Genomic DNA, 20,202 nt, shown 5'->3' on the forward strand with positions numbered 1-20,202 from the left:
TCCCATCAATGAATAATATCACTCTGTTTGATAATAACTATGTAATTTTAAATATCATATGAAAAATTCTTGTCATGACACTCACGATATTTCGACTTCCTGACAAACGGCCTCCATATATGTGAATATGCGATAGTTGTGGTATCGTAACAGCGTGATGATTAGAGGAGAAATGAAAAATAACAAAAAGAGAAGGAAATCACCTGTTGATTTATATACATAGATACCAGGGGACATATTTTGTATTTGGGAGCTGTTTAAATGTGTAATTTGTGGTAGATTTTATTTAGTTGAACTATTAATATTGTAGAGAATCTCACTCTGAGTCACTACTATACAGACTACTGCTGCCTGCCGGTATGGAGTTTTTTCCTCTCATGCAGGTGCAGAACTGTTCCTGTAGCCTTTGTGGTTTGTTTAAGTACAACTTTTTGGCAGAGACACAGGCAACATGAGATGATGCAACAGTCGGCATTTGTCACTGCTAGTTCATGATGTTGGTGTGGTGTGTCTGGGCCTTTTGGCTAAGCCACAACAGGCTGTGTGAAGCTGTCCTTAGGCAAAGTGGGGCTTTACACTAAATGCTAAAATGCTCACACAATGAAAATGCTAACATGCTGACTTTTACTAAATTGTCGGTCTTATTTTAGCATGTTGGCATGCTGACATTTCACTGTGAACTACAAAATTCCTCTGAAGCTGCATGCAGCCTGGTAAAATGCAGCTTTCATGATATGCAAATCTTTTTAGCAACAGTGAAAACATCCCTGTGTTACCTGACAGCAAACTGAAAGACACTTTCAAATAACAGCAACAACTTTCAAGAGGTGAAGGAGTGTCAGTTTGATTCAGCTTCAGTTTCTTCCACACCACAAGATCAATCTGTCATCCCTCATAATAAACTCATCTTTCACACAGAAAATCTGTTGTTTGACGCAGCACAGACAGGCCATGATGCTGCAAATCCAAAGAGTAACAGGGTGGGGATTTAATACTGACAGAGCAGGATGCAATCGTAACTCTGTTATCATTGTTTGGACTTCAGGTGTTTGGTTGGATGAGAAAGATGTCAACACAGGAAACTTAAAGTATTTCAATATTTTCCCATGATAGTTTTCCTCTCTTTTAGACAAATCAACAGAGCATGTGTTCACTATTTCTCAAAAATAATGGTGAACCAAACGCACAGACTCAAATGTCCACTGCAGTGTGAGCCTACGAGCCCTGAGAATAACTAGAGCAAGATGTTAGCATGAACGCTGAGACAATGAAGGGATTCATTGCAGTCAGACTCTATAAGTCTGGAATGAGGGAGGCAGAAAGACAGCGGCTAATCTTCAACACATCAGTATGTCAGGGAGGGAGGAATGCTGCAGAACAGGATTCTTTTTATCAGCTGACTAATGTTGAATGTCCGACTTAAGGTGTGCTGCAGAACAATAAGGCTTAGTGACAATACACTTCAGGCATTTGTTTAACTCTCTATCGTGACTTTCAGAGCAAACATCTTTCTCTGAGCCAAAAACTGCCTTTCAAAAAATGCTCCATTCCTAGAAAGCACCGAGCAGATATCTGACTCTGTTATGTGTTTTGTTATTGACAGTAGAACCAGATGGGAAACTGGCCAGGCTGAAAATACTATCAACCAGTTTATTGTTATCAGATTGTTTGACGTGGGCTTGTATGAGAAACTACATATGGTAGATGTCAGTCGGAGTGCCCCCTGTTTGGAGAAGCAGGCAGGAATACTGACACACAAGCTCAGAAATGTACTGCTGTGGGATCATCAAAAAAACAACAACAAATTTTAGCCATAAAAAAAAATCTATGTCAGATAAAGTTCACGGTATATTTACAATATTTTCATCGCTTTACCTTGCTGTCAGACTGCGATTTCCGACGGGGAACTGAAACCGTTTCATCGCTCTCTTCAAAGCCAGACTCCATTGAGAAAAACAGTAATTTAACAACTGCTAAAGACAGGAGCTGCTGTTCTACTGCTGCCTCGATCTATTAGTTTGTCTGTGTTAATGTGTGGCTTCGGTGTTTAAAGGGGTTGGCTTGGATTTACCAAAGTCACGCAATTACACAAACAATCTAACTGATCGAGGCAGCAGTAGACCAGCAGCTCCTGTGTTTAGCAAGCTAAAATTACTGTTTTTCTCAATGGAGTCTGGTGGCTTGGATGAGAGCACAGATGGGGAACTAAAGCTGTTAATGGCTTCCCCCATCGAACATGCTGTCTGCGTCAAAGTAACGCACTGAAAACATTCTCAACATAGCAAACACTTAAGCTGTTATTGTTTTTTTAGGTGGCTAAAATGTTTTATTGCTGCCCCCATCCACAGCAGTGCATTGCTTAGCTTCCATGGTAGTACTCCTGTCTGCTTCTCCAAACTGGGGGTGTGCTGACCACCATCTACTGTGGACAACACACCGACTATGGACAAGTGTCTCATGCAACCCCACTTTAAAAGATATGAACCATGCCTTTAAACTCCCACATATCGATGCGTACAATTCTTCCTTCACACGTCGGTGTCAAGTGCGTCTTGGACTCCAGAGCTTTTGAGCTAGCAGCTGGAAAACGAGTGATGTCATGGCTGGAGTGAGAAGGTGATTCAAGAAAAGCAAGGTGAAAGAAGAGTCAGAGCTGGGTGGAGTGATGACTTGTCAAGACGGCTAAAAGTAGAGCCATGTTTGCTGTAATTGCAGGGTTGGTCCACTTCCTGGCCACTGTACATGCCTACATGTCTTATACACTGACATGTAGCTTGACTTTGGCAGTGCCCTAAAAGGAAACTATTATATGACAGTGTTTGATATCAAACATGTGATAGCAGCTATCGGGGGTGATAGTCCAAGATCACATTACTGTCCAAGTCCATAATCAATATGGGCGATCACAGACTGGCTCAGATTACTGCTGTAGCGTGCTCCTCTTGGACAACACTTCAAAACGACCTTTGAACTGAAAGCTACAAAGTCTATTATTAACCCATATTGTTGAGGTCTTCCTGTGTACACTAAGTGACAAACAGCTTAGGAAAGATGACGCAGTTGGAAATGAAAGTGGTGACGATCACAGGAAACAGCAAACTCTCTCTCTGATAATGTCTCATGTTGCTGCAGCATTGCCCACAGTGAGTGAGAGATTACTTTAGGATGACTGTGAGTGACAGAAGATTAAGGGTGAAAACACACCTTTTCTTTGGTCTGACTTGTTGTGGTTTACACTGGCTTGTTTGGCTTGTTTAGATGTCACACTGTACTGTGCGGCATGGACTCACAAGCTTGGAGTTTTGGTGACATTGCATCACATTCAGGGAGAGACAAAAGGCAGCAATGTCATTATAGTAAGTTTATTCTAACGTAAACTGGAGGATGGGCAACATCTGCTGGTTAACCCTGATTTTTAAGAAGTTAAATGGATGGTTCAGATTGGATCAGTCTGCACGCCCCCAATTTGGAGAAGCAGGCTGGATTCTGACACTGAAACAGCAAAACATATTTTAGCCACCTAAAAGAACACATACAAAGATCAATATCAGTTTAAGTCTACACTATATTGAGAGTATTTTCACTGCTTTACCTTTCCATTAGCCAGCCCGTTCAAACAGAGAGAAGTCTTCAGAAGGCTTCAGTAACACAACTATGCTCTCGTCAGTGTCACCAGACTCCAAAGACAAAAACAGTAATTTTGGCTCCTTGAACACAGGAGCTGCTGGTCGACCGCTGCCTCTAACAATTATAGTTGGTTTGTGCTACTGTGTGACTTTGGCAGTTTAAATGCGCCTTTCAGAGGCAGCTCCTGTGTGCAACAATGTTAAATTACTGTTTTTCTCAATGGAGTCTGGCTTTGAAAAGACGATATATCTGCCTCCATTCCCCGTCAGAAATTGCTGTCTGAAGGTCAGGTAAAGGAGTAAAGATATTTCAAATATAGCATACAGTTAAACTGATATTGACTCTTTTGTCTTTTGTGTTTTTTATTTAGGTGACTGTTTAGGTGCTGGGGTAGACCAGCAGCTCCTGTATTGAGCAATTGTTAAATTACTGCTTTTGTCAATGGAGTCTGGCTTTGAAGACAGCAATGTAATCGTTTCAGTTCCCCATTGGAAACTGCTGTTTCACAGCAGAGTGAAGTGATAAAACTATTGTAAATATGTGTTTTGTGATGGCTGAAATTAGTTTTGTTACTGACCCCATCCACAGCAATACATTGTTTAACTTCCTTGTCGGACTCCAGCCTGCTTCTCCAGACTGGAGCCATGCCAACCAACATGTACGTTATGTAATACCTTGACTATGGATAAGCACCCCATGCAAACCCACGCCAAAAGAGCCAAACTATCCCTTTAAGTTATTGTAAGCAACCTATCCTTAAATAAACATGTTGCAGAAGAGCAAAATAAAGAAATACGTCACTGAGAACTCAGCAAGCAAGTAAAGTGTGCAAGATATATAATAACTGAGTCAATAAAAAGTCAACATAACTCAGGTATCCACAAAGTGAGTGGAAAAAATGAGTTCTCAAATTAGGGTCCTACTGGTTGAACTGTGTGATGAAGGTGTGGCTAGACTCACCAGGATGGTGACAAGAATAGTGCGATCATAAATTGTAGTATTACCTCTGTACGTTTGGTTTCTTCTCTCAGCGTAGTTTCACTTCAGTCACCAACAGCAGCAGAAGGAGACGAAAACAATACAGTAGCCTTGGCTTCCTTATCTCTGGATAACAGATATAAACACATTCAGATAGAATAAACATCATTGTTCACATCAGTACACTGTGTCTGTGACAAACACCGGGTATCTCTCATGATGCTTTACAGTTGGCCTTCTTGTCTGTCCTATTTGTTTTATACCAGAGAAGAAAACCTAAAAGAAGCGATTAAAGTTGATCATTTAAGGTCCAGTGTGTCGGATTTCGGGGGACATATTGGCAAAAATGGAATATAAGAAGATAAGTATTTTTCTTTAGTGTATAGCCACGACACTAAGAATCGTGTTTTGTTTTTTGCCTTCAGAACTGCCTTAATTCTTGGTGTCGTAGATTCAACAAGGTGCTGGAAACATTCCTCAGACATTTCAGTCCATATTGACATGATGACATCACACAGTTGCTGCAGATTTGTCGGCTGCACATCCATGACGAGAATCTCCCGTTCCAGCACATCCCAAAGGTGCTCTATTGGACTGAGATCTGGTGACTGTGGAGGCCATTGGAGTACAGTGAACTCATTGTCATGTTTGAGATGATGTGAGCTTTGTGACATGGTGCGTTATCCTGCTGGAAGTAGCCATCAGAAGATGGGTACACTGTGGTCATAAAGGGATGGACACGCTCAGCAACAATACTCAGGTAGGCTGTGGTGTTTAAACCATGCTCAGTTGGTACTAAGAAAATCTCCCCCACACCATTACACCACCAGCAGCAGCAGCCTGAAGCGTTGATACAAGGCAGGATGGATCCATGCTTCCATCTGAATGTGGTTTTTCCAATCTTCTATTGTCCAGTTTTGGTGAGAAAACCCGTGTGAACTGTAGCCTCAGTTTCCTGTTGTTAGCTGACAGGAGTGGCACCTGGTGTGGTCTTCTGCTGCTGTAGCCCATCTGCTTCAAGGTTGGACAAGGTGTTGTTGCTTCAGAGATGCTCTTCTGCACACCTTGGTTGGAACCAGTGCTTATTTGACTTCCTGTTGCCTTTCTATCATCTTGAACCAGTCTGGCCATTCTCCTCTGACCTCTGGCATCAACAAGGCATTTTGGCTCACTGGATATTTTCTCTTTTTGGGACCATCCTCTGTAAACCCTAGAGATGGTTGTGTCTTCATCATGTCTACATGACTAAATGCACTGAGTTGCTGCCACATGATTGGCTGATTAGCTATGTGGATTAACCAGCACTTGAACAGGTGTACCTAATAAAGTGGCAGGTGAGTGACAGCCATAGGAGGCTGACAGGTTACAGGAATGTCATTTTTACCTTCCAGCAGCCCCTGGTGTCAGTGACAGATGTCCTTCACACAGATTGTCCACCATTAACACTAACAGCACCTGCTTTATTTAGACTCAGCAGCATTGTGTCACTGTGGGCAGTCATGTCTGACAGCAGCATGGCAGCAGGCAGCACGCTTGTTTTGATTTCACCATGAATGAGACGAGCTGTGGGCGGAAACCAGACGATACTTTGAGTTTTACCCTTGAAGCATCTGTGTCCGCTTTCAGCTCTGTATCACAGTAACGTTAAACATGTCTGTAGGATGACTTACAACATGTCGTTAGCAAACTGCGACAGAGCGGTAAGAAAAGAGGGTAAGACCCGGGTTTGGTTAGAGACAGTGTGGTAATGGTGTGTGTCTGCTGCCGTGTGTTTGGTCACAGACATGTCAGAGGACAAAGAAATATGATACAACATTTACCTGTCTGTCTCCGTCCTCTCATCGCGTCTCTCATCCCGCCCTGCTGTCCTCGGCTCCCTCAGCGTTTCTGACATTGAACTCTCGTTCACCTGTTGTCATGTCAGCAGCCTGTCAGCTCGCGACAACACAGGCGAACACGACATCCGGTCATTGCTTTACAAAATAAAAGCCCCAGAAAAGGAGCAACCGTGTTGTTTTCAGAGTAAAAGCCGAATAAAACATTTTCAGCGGATTAATTTCACCACAGCAACTGTGTTAAAATATATACATATATAAATTTATATAATTTAATTTATATAATTGCATTATTATTATTATCATTTTATACTAACGTAATTAATTTATCTAAATCATAATATAATTAAATTAAAAATTAAATCATGATATAAATATATATATTAAAAAAAATCTTCTAATTTGTACAGAATGATTACATGTCCTTTATTCCTATGCCATACAGGCATAGGAACAGTTTTATGTTTTAAGGTGTGCCATTTTTTATTATGTATATAACTTATTTCTCCTACCTATTTGCACTATTGCATCTTGTTTATTGTGATCCTTACATTTTTTTACCTTTTTAAACAGAAACTTGCTACAAATGGCATTATCAGAAAAACATAGTTAAAGTATCAAAAACAAACTTTCATTCTCAAAAAGATGTTTGCAAAACAACGGTCTTTTCTCTGTATTTTCCACACAACCTTTAACCCAGCTGACACTGAATCAACAGAAGTTCAGACTGACTTGAATATTTACAGCTATGACAGATAATGACAAGAGATATTTTTTTATTTATGTGTTTGTTGTGTCATTAATTGTAAAACATTAAAACAAATAGCTTTTGCTGCTGTACTACCCAAAAAACAAAGTCACAAAGACCTGAAGATGGCATGAGGTTTCTTTGGTGGTGTCATCAGGTGAGGTTTAAAAGTGCAGGCTATATGATCAACTCCTGGTTCATAAGTGGCTGTGTTTACTCCCTTGCTCTGGACTTCAGCGCCACCTTATGGATATTAATCATCATGACACTGTGTGAGGTCACAGGAGGCTTCTGAAGATGATGAAGCGCTGAGACAGTGAGTACAGTACATCAGGAAAAGAGAACATTACTGACATTTTTTAAATGTCTGTTTATTGGTACATTAGTCAACAACCACTGAATACTGCATACAAATTATATAAACTATTTCAAAAGCAGTTCTGAAGCTACAAACGGACACACATAAATAACAACTGGGCACATACAGTAAATATATGATTATTGACATCTCACAATAGGTTTTACTTTCATTCAGGGTTCAAAGGATACTTTTCACCAGGCCTGTGCATACTGAATGAAGGGTGGCCAAGTCTTATGGAATAATTAACTTTAACCTCTTCATGTCAATCTGAGTTTCTCCAGTTTGAGGTGCTGCATAATATCTTTGATTGATGCAGGCATAACTGAAGTCTTTTGTCAATCTCCAGGTAACAACCAGGGAACGTTCCCTGAATTCTACCTGTTTGCTTGGTACAGGCACACTATGTTAAAGCATAATGTGAAAAATAAAATAAAGATATAATTGTACAGAACATGTGAATATAATATTAGTATATGAATTATTTAGCACCTACTTAAGGATGTTAATTTTTTAAAGCAATATTTGGGAAAATGTATGCGTCACACAATGCTTTGATGATATACTGAAAGGAACCGTACACATGAATTACATATATGCTAAAACTGAGCACGTAGAGCCTGAAATACAAACTCAAAATACACAATGTACATGGAGCTGTTCACATAGAAATGCAATTGTTATTATTATTAATAATGAGTTACATTCAAGTTTTAATTTATAATCTACCCATCCCTATGATCATATATCGAATTTGCCTGCTGGGGATCAATAGATAAAGTTCTGATATTAGCAAATAAAAGACAGAGAGTGGATAAAGTTCAGGTTTCCTTTTGTCACATTTCATTTTTGTATGAAATTCATTATACCTCCAGGCCGCCAGGGGGCGCCACCGCCGCTGACTCCGATAACTGCGTCAGAGGTGAAAGGTCATGTGTCTGACAGCGCCACATGCATGATGTTGTTGATGCAGGACATTTAAAAGCTCTCAGCACTTCAGGCTGTTTCGTCTTGGTGAGTTTTTACAATTTATTTGAGATTTCATGACGCTTCAAAGCCGCCATTTTATGACAGGTTAGCGGAAATATCGCTGCTAATTAGCATGTCGCTAATTCTAGTTTAAAGGTAAGCTAGCACATCCAGTTCCATTTTCGGACACCCTGTAACTTAGGTAAGATTTTCTCTCTACAGCCACCAGCTTGGTTTGTAAAACTGCTAACAATGTAGTTATTTGCACTGTCAAAGTACTGTTAGGTTCATGTTTCCTGTCTAAATTTCGGCGAATTTATAAACGGATGTCAGCTAAAGAGTAACGTTACAGATACATGGTTCAGGTAACAGGCTAACTGTGATCAGGTAAAGCAAACATTAAACTGACTATAACATGTTAGCTTGTAATATGATGGTACACTTGGTTTTAAGCTGTTAACGAACTTTAAAGGGACCCAAGGGGAACCCAAATTTGGGTTTCCAGTGAGAAAGTGTCTAACATGGTTGTGTCCGATAATGGATTCATGTTGCATAGTGGCTGTGATAGCAACAAACTAAGCGAAGGAACAGACTGTAGGCTGTTTTCTAAGTCCAGAGGTGCCTTGTGACTGTTTAATCTTATTCTCATAGTGTCAAAACTGCAATCACATGAAACAGAGGAAAGCATACAGCCTTTAACATGTGCGAATCACAAATCTATAAACGCTTACTTGATAAAGAGGCAAACACTTCATTAATCATTAACAGCAGCCACACAGAAGAAACTTTAATAAACTTTATTTGTACAGCACTGTTCAAAAGCCAATATAGATACCAAATTGGGAGTTTTACAGTCCCTAAAACCTCAGAAAGATTGCTGGTGTTTTCATCACTGTGATGATACTGTATTGATATATCACTCAGACGTGTCAGTCAGTGGTTTCAGTAATAAACATGTTTCATTTTTGCTGTTTCAGGTGTTTTGCAGTCTTTGGCTCCACACTCAGGCTCTGCGTGTTTTCAGTCTGTCCTGAGGCAAAATGCGGAACTTGAAGCTGCTGAAGAGCCTTCGGAGCTCAGAGCTTCAGGGTCCAGGCTCCCCGCAGTGTTCATCTGTGCGGGCTGACACCGGCTCACTGCTGGTTGCTTCTCACTACTCCATCACAGAGTACGACCCACGAACTGGCCAGGTGAGCTGCTGATGATGTGCTTGTCTGGTTAATGAGAGCAAAGATTATGTGTACATGTCGGTGTTCATGACTTTGTAGGTTCTATTTATATTCCATTCCAATTTTAAAAAGTAGTAAAGGAAAAGTGCAGCATTTCAGTGAGAAATCACCTTTCCTCTGTTTGGTTGTGCAGGTGGTCAGTGAGGCCTCGCTGACAGCTGAGGGTTTCCTCCCAGAGAACGGCAGCGGGACAGTAGTCGGCCTGCAGGACCTGGCTGAACTCGAGTCGGCATGTTTGGCCACAGCTGGTGGTGATGTCATCCTCTTCAACTTCAACACCTGCCAGGTGAGCAGCACAGAACAGTTGGAAAGTTAGGAGTTTCTTTTTCAGCCGTCATGTCTTCAAATGTCTGTGTGGCTGTTAAGAGTTGGCTTTAAGTTAAGGGTAATATAAGAGGCAAGGGGATGAATTACATCAACAAGAGTTCTCACAAAGTTTCTGTGATCATGTTCCACAGTTAGAGTGTGTTGGCAGCGTGGACAGCGGCCTAACCTCGATGAGTTGGAGTCCTGATGAAGAGCTTGTCGCTCTCACTACTGGTCAGTTTGTTACACTATGTCAAAAACACATTATTTGTAAACATGTTAATTCAGCTTCCACCTTAAATTAAATGCTTTTTAAATCATCAGACAGAGAGCTCTCAGTGGCGTCAGTCTCTTGTCAGTCGATCTCTGTGTCATTGCACACACAACAAAGCAGCAAAAATATTAAGATACAAGTCTGTTCTTATGAGCTAAAGGCCAGTTGTCTAAACTTTTATAAAGCAGAGGCCGTTATCAGTAGTTTAGAATTTTTAAGGTGGCACCATTTCGCTGTTTGGAAATCGTCAAAGGTGAACAAAAGTTTCAGTTTTAAATATAAAACATAGTCAAGGTACCCTGTTGTTTTAGATATTAGTATATCACCATAGTTACAGTGTTTTGTTACATAATTTTTGTTAAACATATTAAACAGTGTTACAAATGAATAAAACAATAATAACTTATGCTCACAGGTCAGGAAACCATCATCATGATGACCAAAGACTTCGAGCCAATCACTGAGGTCGGGATCCACCAGGATGACTTCGGTGAAGGTACAGTAGTTCCTAATGGATTCTGTTTAGCACAGTGGTTCCTAACCTGAGAATAGAAATATTTGTAACATGGCTAAATAACAATACTTTACATACTGTATGTTGTGTTTTCTGCAGGGAAGTTCATCACAGTGGGCTGGGGGAAGAAGGAGACTCAGTTCCACGGCTCAGAGGGGAAACAGGCAGCACAGAGGAAGAACCAGGTCAGTGTTCAACAACAGAAACACCATAGCTTAAAGAATGGTTGAACATTTCTAAGAACTTTGTCTAATGTGAAACTATTCATAAACATCCACAGGAGGTGCAGCCGGCTGCAGCCTGGGATGACCGCAGGCCACGGGTGACGTGGCGAGGCGATGGTCAGCTGTTTGCCGTCAGTGCCGTCTGTCCTCAGACTGGAGCCAGGAAGGTTCGGGTCTGGAACAGAGAGGGCGTCCTGCAGGCCACCAGCGAGATCATCAACGGCCTGGAGCAGGCGCTGTGCTGGAAGTGAGAGTCCTAAAGCTGTTTTCTATCATTAAAGTCGTACTGGTAATTTAGTTCCTGCTCTTTTTCGTGTAGAGGGCTGTGTAATGTGTGAAAGCTAAATCTTTTCTTTGTGTTTCAGACCCTCAGGGAGCCTGATAGCGAGCACTCAGCGTCATCCCAACAAACACAGCGTGGTTTTCATGGAGAAGAACGGACTGCTGCACGGAGACTTCACCCTCCCATTCAGCAAAGACCAGGCCAGGGTACTGAACTCTCAGCCAAACCTGACTCACATATGACTTTGAAAATATCAAATATTTATTTCCAGTTTGTGATTTTTATTTCTCAGAAACACAATAAAAATCTTGATTGATTTTTGTGTGTGTGTTTCAGGTGAAGGATTTGCTGTGGAACAGTGACTCCACTGTCTTAGCGGTGTGGTTGGAGGACATGACAGCTGGAGAAGACCAACAGGTCAACACTTACAGTGAGTTCAGCCGAAGTTGTAGCCGCTCCCTCAGGACAATCAGTGTCATATTAAACATGCACCACATCTGTGACTGAAATTATTGTCTGACAAGTATTAAAATCCAAAAAGCTTGCTCACAGAAGTTTGCAATTTATTATAATGTCACTGAAAATACAAAAAACAGCTTAAATCATGAATTGCATGAATGAATTAAATAAATAAACATATATGAATTAAATGTATATGTGTTCTTCCTGCAGTCCAGCTGTGGGTGGTGGGAAACTATCACTGGTATCTGAAGCAGAGTTTGGACTTTGGCAGAGACTCTCAGAAGGCTCCGGTCTGTGTCTGCTGGGACCCTGAGCGCCCCCTCAGGCTCCACGTGGTGACCCGCGGCTGGACCAGCATCACCTACGACTGGGGCTGGACGACCGAGAGGAGCCTGGGGTTGGACAACACCGACAACGCCAACGTGGCCGTGATTGATGGAGGTGAGAGCCAATTAGACAAGAGGACATGGGACTGTATCATGACTCCAACATGGTGTTAATATTTCTTTAACCCCCTTCAGATAAAATCCTGGTGACAAACTTCAGGCAGTGTGTGGTTCCTCCTCCCATGTGTTCATTTGAGCTGCAGCTGGCCTCACCGGTCAACCAGGTGGCCTTCCTCTGCCAACCTCAGCGGACCAATCAGCTGGCAGCCTTGACTTCTGACGGACAGATCTCAGTCTACAGCCAAGGTGGGTTTTACAGTGTGTGCCATAACATAGACAGAAATCATGAGGAGCAAGGAGGAAGATTCTGGAGGAGCTTAGTGAGGAAACACAGGTGTATCCTGCATGTCTTTACCTTGTATCTCACATCTTCACAAGGAGGAGCTAAAACGTGAGGAAGAGATGTGAGCGAGGGAAGCGAGGAGACATGTTAGCATAAAAATAAAGCACCCTAAGTACCCTCGATACCTAAGGGATCTTGGGTAGATGCTGCACATAACAAAGTCTGGGCTGAAGCTCACATCTCGTATTTTCTTAATGTGTTTTAAAATGACATTAACACTGATATGTATCTATTTGTGTTTGAGTCTGGATATTATTCTGATCTGTTTGTTCTTCACCCACCAAACGATCTAGATTCAGGAAAGCAGGCTGATAAAACAGCAGATGGGTTCAGGATAATGTCTCAACATCTGGTGCTCCAGAAAACCTTCAGGTAACGGCCTGCAGTGCTGCAGTTTCCTGCCAACGTGCACTTGAGATGCTCGTTGTTTTCTGTTGTGTTTCTTTCTTCCCTCTTTGATCTCTCCTGTTGCTCTGATGTTCCTGCAGAGTGACGGCTCTCCAGGAGGAGCCTCTGGCCCTGCGGCAGCTGCTGTGGCTGAAGGACGAGCTGTTTGTATGTGTGAGCTCCGGTCTGCTGCCAACGTCCTCCACCCTGATGATGCTCCACCCCGCACATGATGCTGATGACACACTCACTGTCAGGTCAGTATGGCTGAGGTGGCGGCACTAGTCATCATCCTGTTCAGCTTACTAATAAACTGAACTGCATTGCATTCAGTTGGATTATTACACAGCTGTGTTGAAAGTCAGGACTCAGCTCAGTGTTTGTATGTTTCAGGTCTGAGATGGAGGTGGACGGTGTCGTGGTCAGTATGGTTCACTGCTCTCAGACTGGCACTGTGGCTCTACAGCTGGAGGATGGACAGATCAGGAAGCTGAGCTGGGGTAGGTCACCAACACTCTTCTTCTGTTGCTGAATTACAGGTTTTATGAAGTTACGTTCTGCTGTATATTTAGATCTAAATGCATATAAAAATATTCTTTAAACGATTTGTCAATAAAATGTATAGATTGTCCTGAGCCGTCAGTGGAGGACTGGCGTGACTCCAGCGGATGTAGCATCAACTTCCCTGTTCCCTGCGTTCAGATGGCCCTCTGCAGCATCAGTGGAGAGGTAGAAACACATACTTAATAACATGACTAAATATAAGTGAGGCCATGTCTACAGGCTTTAATTTATGTTTCTTTTTGCTTTCTGTGTCCTCAGGAATATCTACTCGGCCTGACGGACAGATCCCACCTGTACGCTGGAGACACAGAAGTATGATGACACCTTTATTTTACCAGCTGTTTTAATTTGCTCATCGCAGACTGCTTTGCTGTGTGAAATGTGTTCATTCGTGTTTGCGTTTTTTCCTCAGCTGGCCTCCAATATTTCCTCCTTCGCCATTTGCAACGACTTCCTCCTCATCACCACACACTCCCACACCTGCCGCTGCCTCCAACTGAGCACACTCAGTGTCAAAGGTAGGATGGAGACACACACACACACACACACAGGTCCATAGTGTGCATCTGTTCTGAGTTGAATGACCTTTGACCCCGCAGAGCTGCAGGCAGCCTTGGCCTCAGACGGAGGTCAGAATGATGAAACGCTGCGGCGGGTGGAGAGAGGATCCAGGATCGTCACCGTGGTACCGCAAGACACCAGAGTGATTCTGCAGGTCAGTTTAACACACACAGACATGCAGATGATACTGTCTATGACCATTGTTTGAATCCAAGATCCAGATGCACACATTTCTAACATTTTTATTATGAAAATTGACAAATTTAGAGTTATGAATTCTGTGATTAATTTTGGTGTGTTTGTGTCCAGATGCCACGTGGGAACCTGGAGACCGTTCATCATCGGGCGCTGGTGTTGGCTCAGCTCAGGACGTGGTTAGACAGGTGAGTTTGATCTTCATCCATCATCACCTGCTTGTTTCTTACAAGATGTGTTGAGGGTCACTTCATCCTCGTGACGTTATGCGAATGATTTGTAGCCTCATATTTAAGACTGGAAGCAGAGTGTGTTTGAATCGTCCCATACTGTGTCTGAGTGTTAAACCTGTTTTGTCTTTTTCAGTTTGAGGTTCAGAGACTCTTTCGCGTGTATGAGGAAGCTGAGGATCAACCTGAACCTCATTTATGACCACAACCCAAAGGTACAAAAAAGGTTTAACATGTAGTTTTGTTCATCGCACCTTTTAGTTTGTCAACAGCCTGCAGTTTATTATTTTTGCTTGAATATTTTTAGGATTCTGACCTGTTCTTAATCATGAAGGCAGTGCATTAATAAAGATTAAAGCCTAAAACCAAACACTGAGGCCATGTATGTGTCTGACTTGTCATCTTCACGGTCCATCTCTTCCCACAGATTTTCTTGGAGAACATAGAGACCTTCATCACACAGCTCAACTCCATCAACCACATCAACCTCTTCCTCACTGAGCTCAAGTAAGACCTGCTGGAGCAGATTTTCAGTTAAGGAAAAAAAAACACCTCAGCAGGTATTTTCCTCATTCATTTGGCTATTTTTTCCCTTTGGCATTCAGGGAGGAGGATACGACCAGCACCATGTACCCCCGCCATGAGAGCAGCCCGGTCCAGACCCAGCCTGCTTCTGGGCAGAAGAAGGTGGATGTAGTTTGTGATGCTTTGCGGAGCGCCATGGAATCAATGGATCAAAACAAGTCAGTGATGCTGAAATTGATTTAGAAACATCTGCTTAGAATCTTAATGTTTAGGTTGAAATATTTGCAATGTCTGGTGCTAACAAAGGATTGTTGTCCAGCGAATTTTGGACTTGGACAAGCCCTTTGAAGACATATTCTTTAAAACATCTCTGCAGTGTTTAAGCTATAATTGTGCTGTCAGTCTAACAGCAGATATAGAGCAGTAGTGGGATATAAAACAATGTTGTTGTCAACCTTCCAGGTTCTTTCTGTCCATACTGACGACTCATGTGAAGAAGACGGTTCCAGAGCTGGAGATCGCTCTGCAGAAAGTCCATGAGCTTCGAGGTGAGCACACTGATCTGTGTCACTCAGTTGCGCACACAGAACAAGATATTGGGAGCAGATTATCTTTTTTAGTTCCTCATTGTGAGCTGTGTTTGTGTATTTGTCCAGTGAACCCTCCTGAAGCTCCCGGTGCTGTGAGCCCTGAAGAGGCGTTAAAGTACCTCCTCTTCCTCGTCAACGTCAACGACCTGTACGAACACTCTCTGGGAACGTACGACTTCGATCTGGTGCTCATGGTGGCCGAGAAATCCCAGAAGGTACGAGACTGCAGATGAGAGAGTGTCTTCTTGCTTTACTTGACTCACTAAAGTTTCAAAGTGCTTTGCAGCACAAATAAAAAATTAAATCCAAAGTACCATGACACTGTTTATCAAACACTGTAACTTAGTGGATTTAAATAGAGTCTGGTGTGTTTGGTGGTGGTGATTTTGGGATCCTAATCCTTAACAAAAAGGTCTGTCTTTGTAGGGATCCTTTCCATAATGTGTCAGACACATGGAATAATAATGTGAGCCTGTCAGTGACAAAAACAAACATTTTAAATGGAGGTAAATTGATGGTGCACATGCTGAGTGGATGGGAGGTTGTATACATGGAATTTTAAAAATTGGAGAAACAAGATATGTAGGATATGAAGAGAACAAAACATGGAATTGGTTCAGATAACCCATGGGTTGCGTATGGTTTTCTTTTTTCCATTTCCAGAATATCAAAATGGATTTCCAACATTCCAGACAACCAAAAACCCCATTCATTATTTTTTACACTCATTATATAACAAAGTATGTATCAGTTAATTTTCATTCACAATCCCTGCAGGACCCCAAAGAGTACCTTCCCTTCTTGAACATGCTCAAGAGCCTGGAGCCAAACTACCAGCGCTACACCATCGACAAGCACCTGAAGCGCTACAGGAAGGCCCTGCATCACCTCAGCAAGTGTGGTCAGTCTGAATGTCGCCTGTTTCACCGCTGTTCTGTTTTATCAGGAGAGATTCCCAACTCGACAACTGTCACATAATGAAGCTACTGAAATGTGGAACTGTTTGATATCTGGACAGACTGTTTTACAGTTCACTGTGACCTAATCTGTGTTGTGCTCTGTGCTCAGGTGAGGAACATTTCTCTGAAGCTTTGCAGCTCGTGAAGGAGCAGAAACTTTACAGTGAAGCTCTGCGACTGTACGCAGCAGACAATGCACACTACAAGGTACAAAAACAAATACAGCTCAGTCCACAGACAGAAGTCAGACGGTACCTCTGTGATAGGATCTGTGTGTACAGCTGTTTGAGACACAAAAAAACACATAAGTACTAATAAACAGCGTATTACGACAGCTGTCACTAGTGATGCACAGCCATATTGGATTTTGAGATCTGGCTTGGGGAGGATCCTCTGACTTTCTGAGTCAGAAATCTGACTTTAGAGGGCGTTTAAGGTGAAGTTTCCAAATGGAAACTTGTAAATTCTGACTTGACAGCACAACGTGAACGCACCATAAAGCCGTCAGTTTGGCTTCATCAACTTGTGGGGCTATTGTCATGATTTTTGGCATTTTAATAGTGTAAATATTTACTCATAATTCTAATAAGATTTTAAAAAAAAAAAACAGTCACAGTCACGTAGCTACATGTGACAATCCCAGGCCTCAGTGGTTGGATGTGCATGCGTGGTTATATATTTGCAAAACACTTTTATCCAGTTTTCAGATTCTCTTTTTTGTTAAATTATCTTCAAAGCAAAGTTTAACACCTGAACTTTGACCTCTAGGTCCTGAGCTGTGCTTATGCCGAGCACCTGATGGAGCAACAGCAGGCGGAGCAGGCTGGCCTGTTGCTATGGCGATGTGGAGAGCCCGTCAGCGCCCTGCAGGCATTCGCCAGCAGCTCCAGTTGGAGAAACGCCATCTGTGTGGCGCAGCAAATCCCACTACCGCCCGACCAGTTAGCTCTGCTGGCCCGGGACCTGGCAGGTAACCATAACAACAGGTAGATAGATTGGGATGCAAGTTGACGAGCAGGTAGACAGTTAAATGGTCAGACATGGTGCAGTTCCACACCAGGGTGTCAGAGCATGTAAATCCTAAAACAGTTTTTTCTGTCTCTTGTAGAGAAGCTGACTGAACAGCGACGGTACTCAGACGCTGCTCTGCTGCTGGACCAGTACGCCAAAGTAAGAACCTCCACATCAAGAAGCTGCTGCACAATATGACTTCTGATGACGCCGCTTACTTATTCAAAACATTCTCTCTCTTTTTCCGATAGGACTGCGAGGAGGCCATCTTGGCTCTGATCACTGGTTCAGTCTGGGAGGAGGCGCTCCGACTGGTCAGTAAAAGGATTAACATTTCCTTTTTCTTACTTCTGTGTATTCATGTGTTTATTTTGGACGTCACCATGAGATATTCTGTGTCTGCTTCAGATTTACATGCACAACAGACAGGACATCACTGAAACCAACCTCAAACCTGCTCTGTTGGAAGGTAACCATCACTCAGAGTGGCCTGTTGGTCCTCATCAAACTCAGTTGTATTTATACTGTTTATTCCAGACCAGATGAGGGATGAAAGAAGGGAAAAATAAAACACTTTGTCTTGTGATAATGTCTCACTGAGTTGTTGTCTAGTTATGATGTTGTCTTGTGTCAGCTGTCAGCACCCAGACCGCTTTCCTGGAGGCCCAGGTAGTGACGTTCACACGGCACAGAACCCGGCTGGCTGTGGTTCGAGAGCAGAAGGAGAAGGCCAGACTGGACATGCTGGGTGAGGATGAGGCAGATTTGACAGGACGTACAGAATCAGAGCTATTTCAACAGTGTTTTTGATGATTTTAGGTTATCTATTCCTGTTAACGTCGCACAAAAATTTAGTGTTTTATATTATCAAATTAGTTTTTTTCCAAGACAATAAAGATCAAAACATTCACAAACATTTCTTAGACCAGTCTTTTCTGTTTGATTAATATGTTCCAGTAATATTACCACCGAAATGTAGCTACAACAGGCTCGTTTTGTAGAGCACACAGGTCTAAAGAGACACCTGAAAAGGAATTAAGCAATGAATTAAGTAGAGGAAATATTGTGCAGTAACCCTCTGTGTTCCTCTTCATCAGACGAGGATGGTCCAGACTGTCCTGATGCTGAGCTTTACTCTGAAGCCAGCAGTGTGATGACCGGATCCAAATACTCGCAGAGCAACTCACGAATCTCCTCGTAAGACAAACACAAACACACACCTAAAGAGTCCTGTCATATTTCTGTGATTTTCACATTGTAAAGTGTTGTTCATGTGATACATTATTAAAATTTTGGTTGCTGGTTTGTTGAAATCTGGAGTTGAGAGCATCTAAGTGAGGGAGATGCAGCAAGCTAAACTGCAGACATGCGTCATAAGCATGTGTCAACACTGTTTGTGTAATTGCGCTCACTGCCAGAAGGGGGAGACAAATGTTCTACACTCCAGCTTTAATGTTGCCCGCAGGAGGTCGTCAAAGAACCGACGGAAAGCAGAGAGGAAGAAGTTGAGTCTGAAGGAGGGAAGCCCGATGGAGGACAGAGCGCTGATGTACGCTCTGGGTGAAATCCTCACCTCTGTGGACAAGATGAGAGGTACACACACACACACACACACACACACACACACACACACACACTGAAAGGCTCTTCATATTTTAATAATGTTGAGACCATCTGTGTTTGATTGGCCATTTAAGTTGCATCTGCTTGTGGAAAAACGACCACAGTTTTGTTGTTTACAGTTTAGAGATGGCAGTAAAACAATAGGGAGCAACCAGGGATGATGGGAAATGCGGTCTTATTCTGAAGAAGCACTTAATCAGCATGCACTAAAAAAAAAAAAAAAAAAATCTAAATTACTCTGAACCATTTACTTGTCCGTCCTGCAGAGGAAGTTCACAGCCTGCTGAAGGCCCTGGTGCTGTTCCAGTTTGACAAACAGGCGGAGAAACTGCAGCTGGCCTACGAGGAGGCTCTGCAGACGATGGAGGGGGCAGTTCCTGAAGTGTGGCCTGAAGGCCTCCAGAATAACCAAGCTCCGGTAGGTATAATGCCATATTGTCACTCATATTTGGTTTAATCTAATTGTATGTCTGGTTGTTTTACTGCTGACGGATTTGTTCGGACAAACTGACAAACGAGAAAAATCATTCGTATTATTTTTGGTTTTTAAATATTCTTTCTACTTTTTTGGTATTTCTGAAGTAACCGTGGTCTCATTCTTACTTTCCAGCTCACTGGACCAAACTCGACCGCAAACAGCATTATGGCGTCTTTCCAGCAGCAGCAGAGACCGGCAGCATCACAACAAGGTCAGACTGATTCGTAGTGTTAAATGTCATCTTATTTCCTTGACCTTGTTGTTCACATAAACACTCACAGGTCAGTGTCTGCACATCTCATGTCATTACTGTTTTCTTTGCAGCCGCTGAGGTCCTGACACCACCGAAGATGAGAAACGGAGTCAAGTGGAAGCTCGCTGTGCTCACATAAACTAGTTCTGTTTTTATTGTTTTTCTAACTGTAAAGTCAAATGGTAATTATGTAATAAAGATTCAGTTGATGTGTACACACCAGATCCATG

General features: G+C 42.4%; 2 protein-coding genes across 5 annotated transcripts in view; one reads left to right on the forward strand and one right to left on the reverse strand.

Annotated features, from left to right (window-relative positions):
• arhgef37 (Rho guanine nucleotide exchange factor (GEF) 37) overlaps window positions 1-6,545 on the reverse strand; it is a 45,753-nt gene extending 39,208 nt beyond the window's left edge. For 3 of the 4 annotated variants that reach the window (XM_049586431.1, XM_049586430.1, XM_049586428.1), the window contains exons 1-2: window positions 6,426-6,545; window positions 4,632-4,731 (exon numbers count right to left, since the gene is read on the reverse strand). The gene's annotated coding sequence lies outside the window, so the exon portion shown is untranslated. Of the gene's footprint in view, window positions 1-4,631; window positions 4,732-5,989; window positions 6,169-6,425 lie in introns of all 4 variants that reach the window. The other variant, XM_049586429.1, reaches the window with a different exon arrangement.
• A 1,912-nt stretch (window positions 6,546-8,457) lies between these two features.
• Window positions 8,458-20,189, forward strand: elp1 (elongator acetyltransferase complex subunit 1). The gene is made up of 36 exons (XM_049586408.1): window positions 8,458-8,560; window positions 9,493-9,705; window positions 9,878-10,030; window positions 10,203-10,284; window positions 10,740-10,820; window positions 10,938-11,023; window positions 11,119-11,309; window positions 11,428-11,551; window positions 11,682-11,775; window positions 12,018-12,248; window positions 12,329-12,499; window positions 12,890-12,968; window positions 13,085-13,240; window positions 13,377-13,483; window positions 13,609-13,712; window positions 13,806-13,859; window positions 13,960-14,065; window positions 14,147-14,262; window positions 14,418-14,491; window positions 14,670-14,748; window positions 14,961-15,040; window positions 15,139-15,276; window positions 15,521-15,606; window positions 15,715-15,863; window positions 16,426-16,549; window positions 16,717-16,814; window positions 17,376-17,577; window positions 17,716-17,777; window positions 17,870-17,932; window positions 18,027-18,087; window positions 18,253-18,366; window positions 18,716-18,815; window positions 19,084-19,211; window positions 19,508-19,659; window positions 19,852-19,930; window positions 20,044-20,189. The coding sequence occupies exons 2-36, from the start codon at window positions 9,556-9,558 to the stop codon at window positions 20,109-20,111; spliced, it is 3,942 nt and encodes a 1,313-aa protein (XP_049442365.1). The 5' UTR covers window positions 8,458-8,560; window positions 9,493-9,555; the 3' UTR covers window positions 20,112-20,189.
• The last annotated feature ends 13 nt before the right edge of the window (window positions 20,190-20,202 follow it).

The sequence above is a fragment of the Epinephelus fuscoguttatus genome, linkage group LG9 (genome assembly GCF_011397635.1).
Source record: "Epinephelus fuscoguttatus linkage group LG9, E.fuscoguttatus.final_Chr_v1".
Lineage (NCBI taxonomy): Eukaryota > Metazoa > Chordata > Actinopteri > Perciformes > Serranidae > Epinephelus > Epinephelus fuscoguttatus.

Excerpts from the sequence above, each read along its gene's own strand:
- elp1 (XM_049586408.1), top strand. The coding sequence starts at position 9,556 with ATGCGGAACTTGAAGCTGCTGAAGAGCCTTCGGAGCTCAGAGCTTCAG. Across the intron at positions 9,706-9,877 it reads ACGACCCACGAACTGGCCAG|GTGGTCAGTGAGGCCTCGCT; the intron begins GTGAGCTGCTGA and ends TTGGTTGTGCAG. Across the intron at positions 14,066-14,146 it reads GAGCACACTCAGTGTCAAAG|AGCTGCAGGCAGCCTTGGCC; the intron begins GTAGGATGGAGA and ends TTGACCCCGCAG.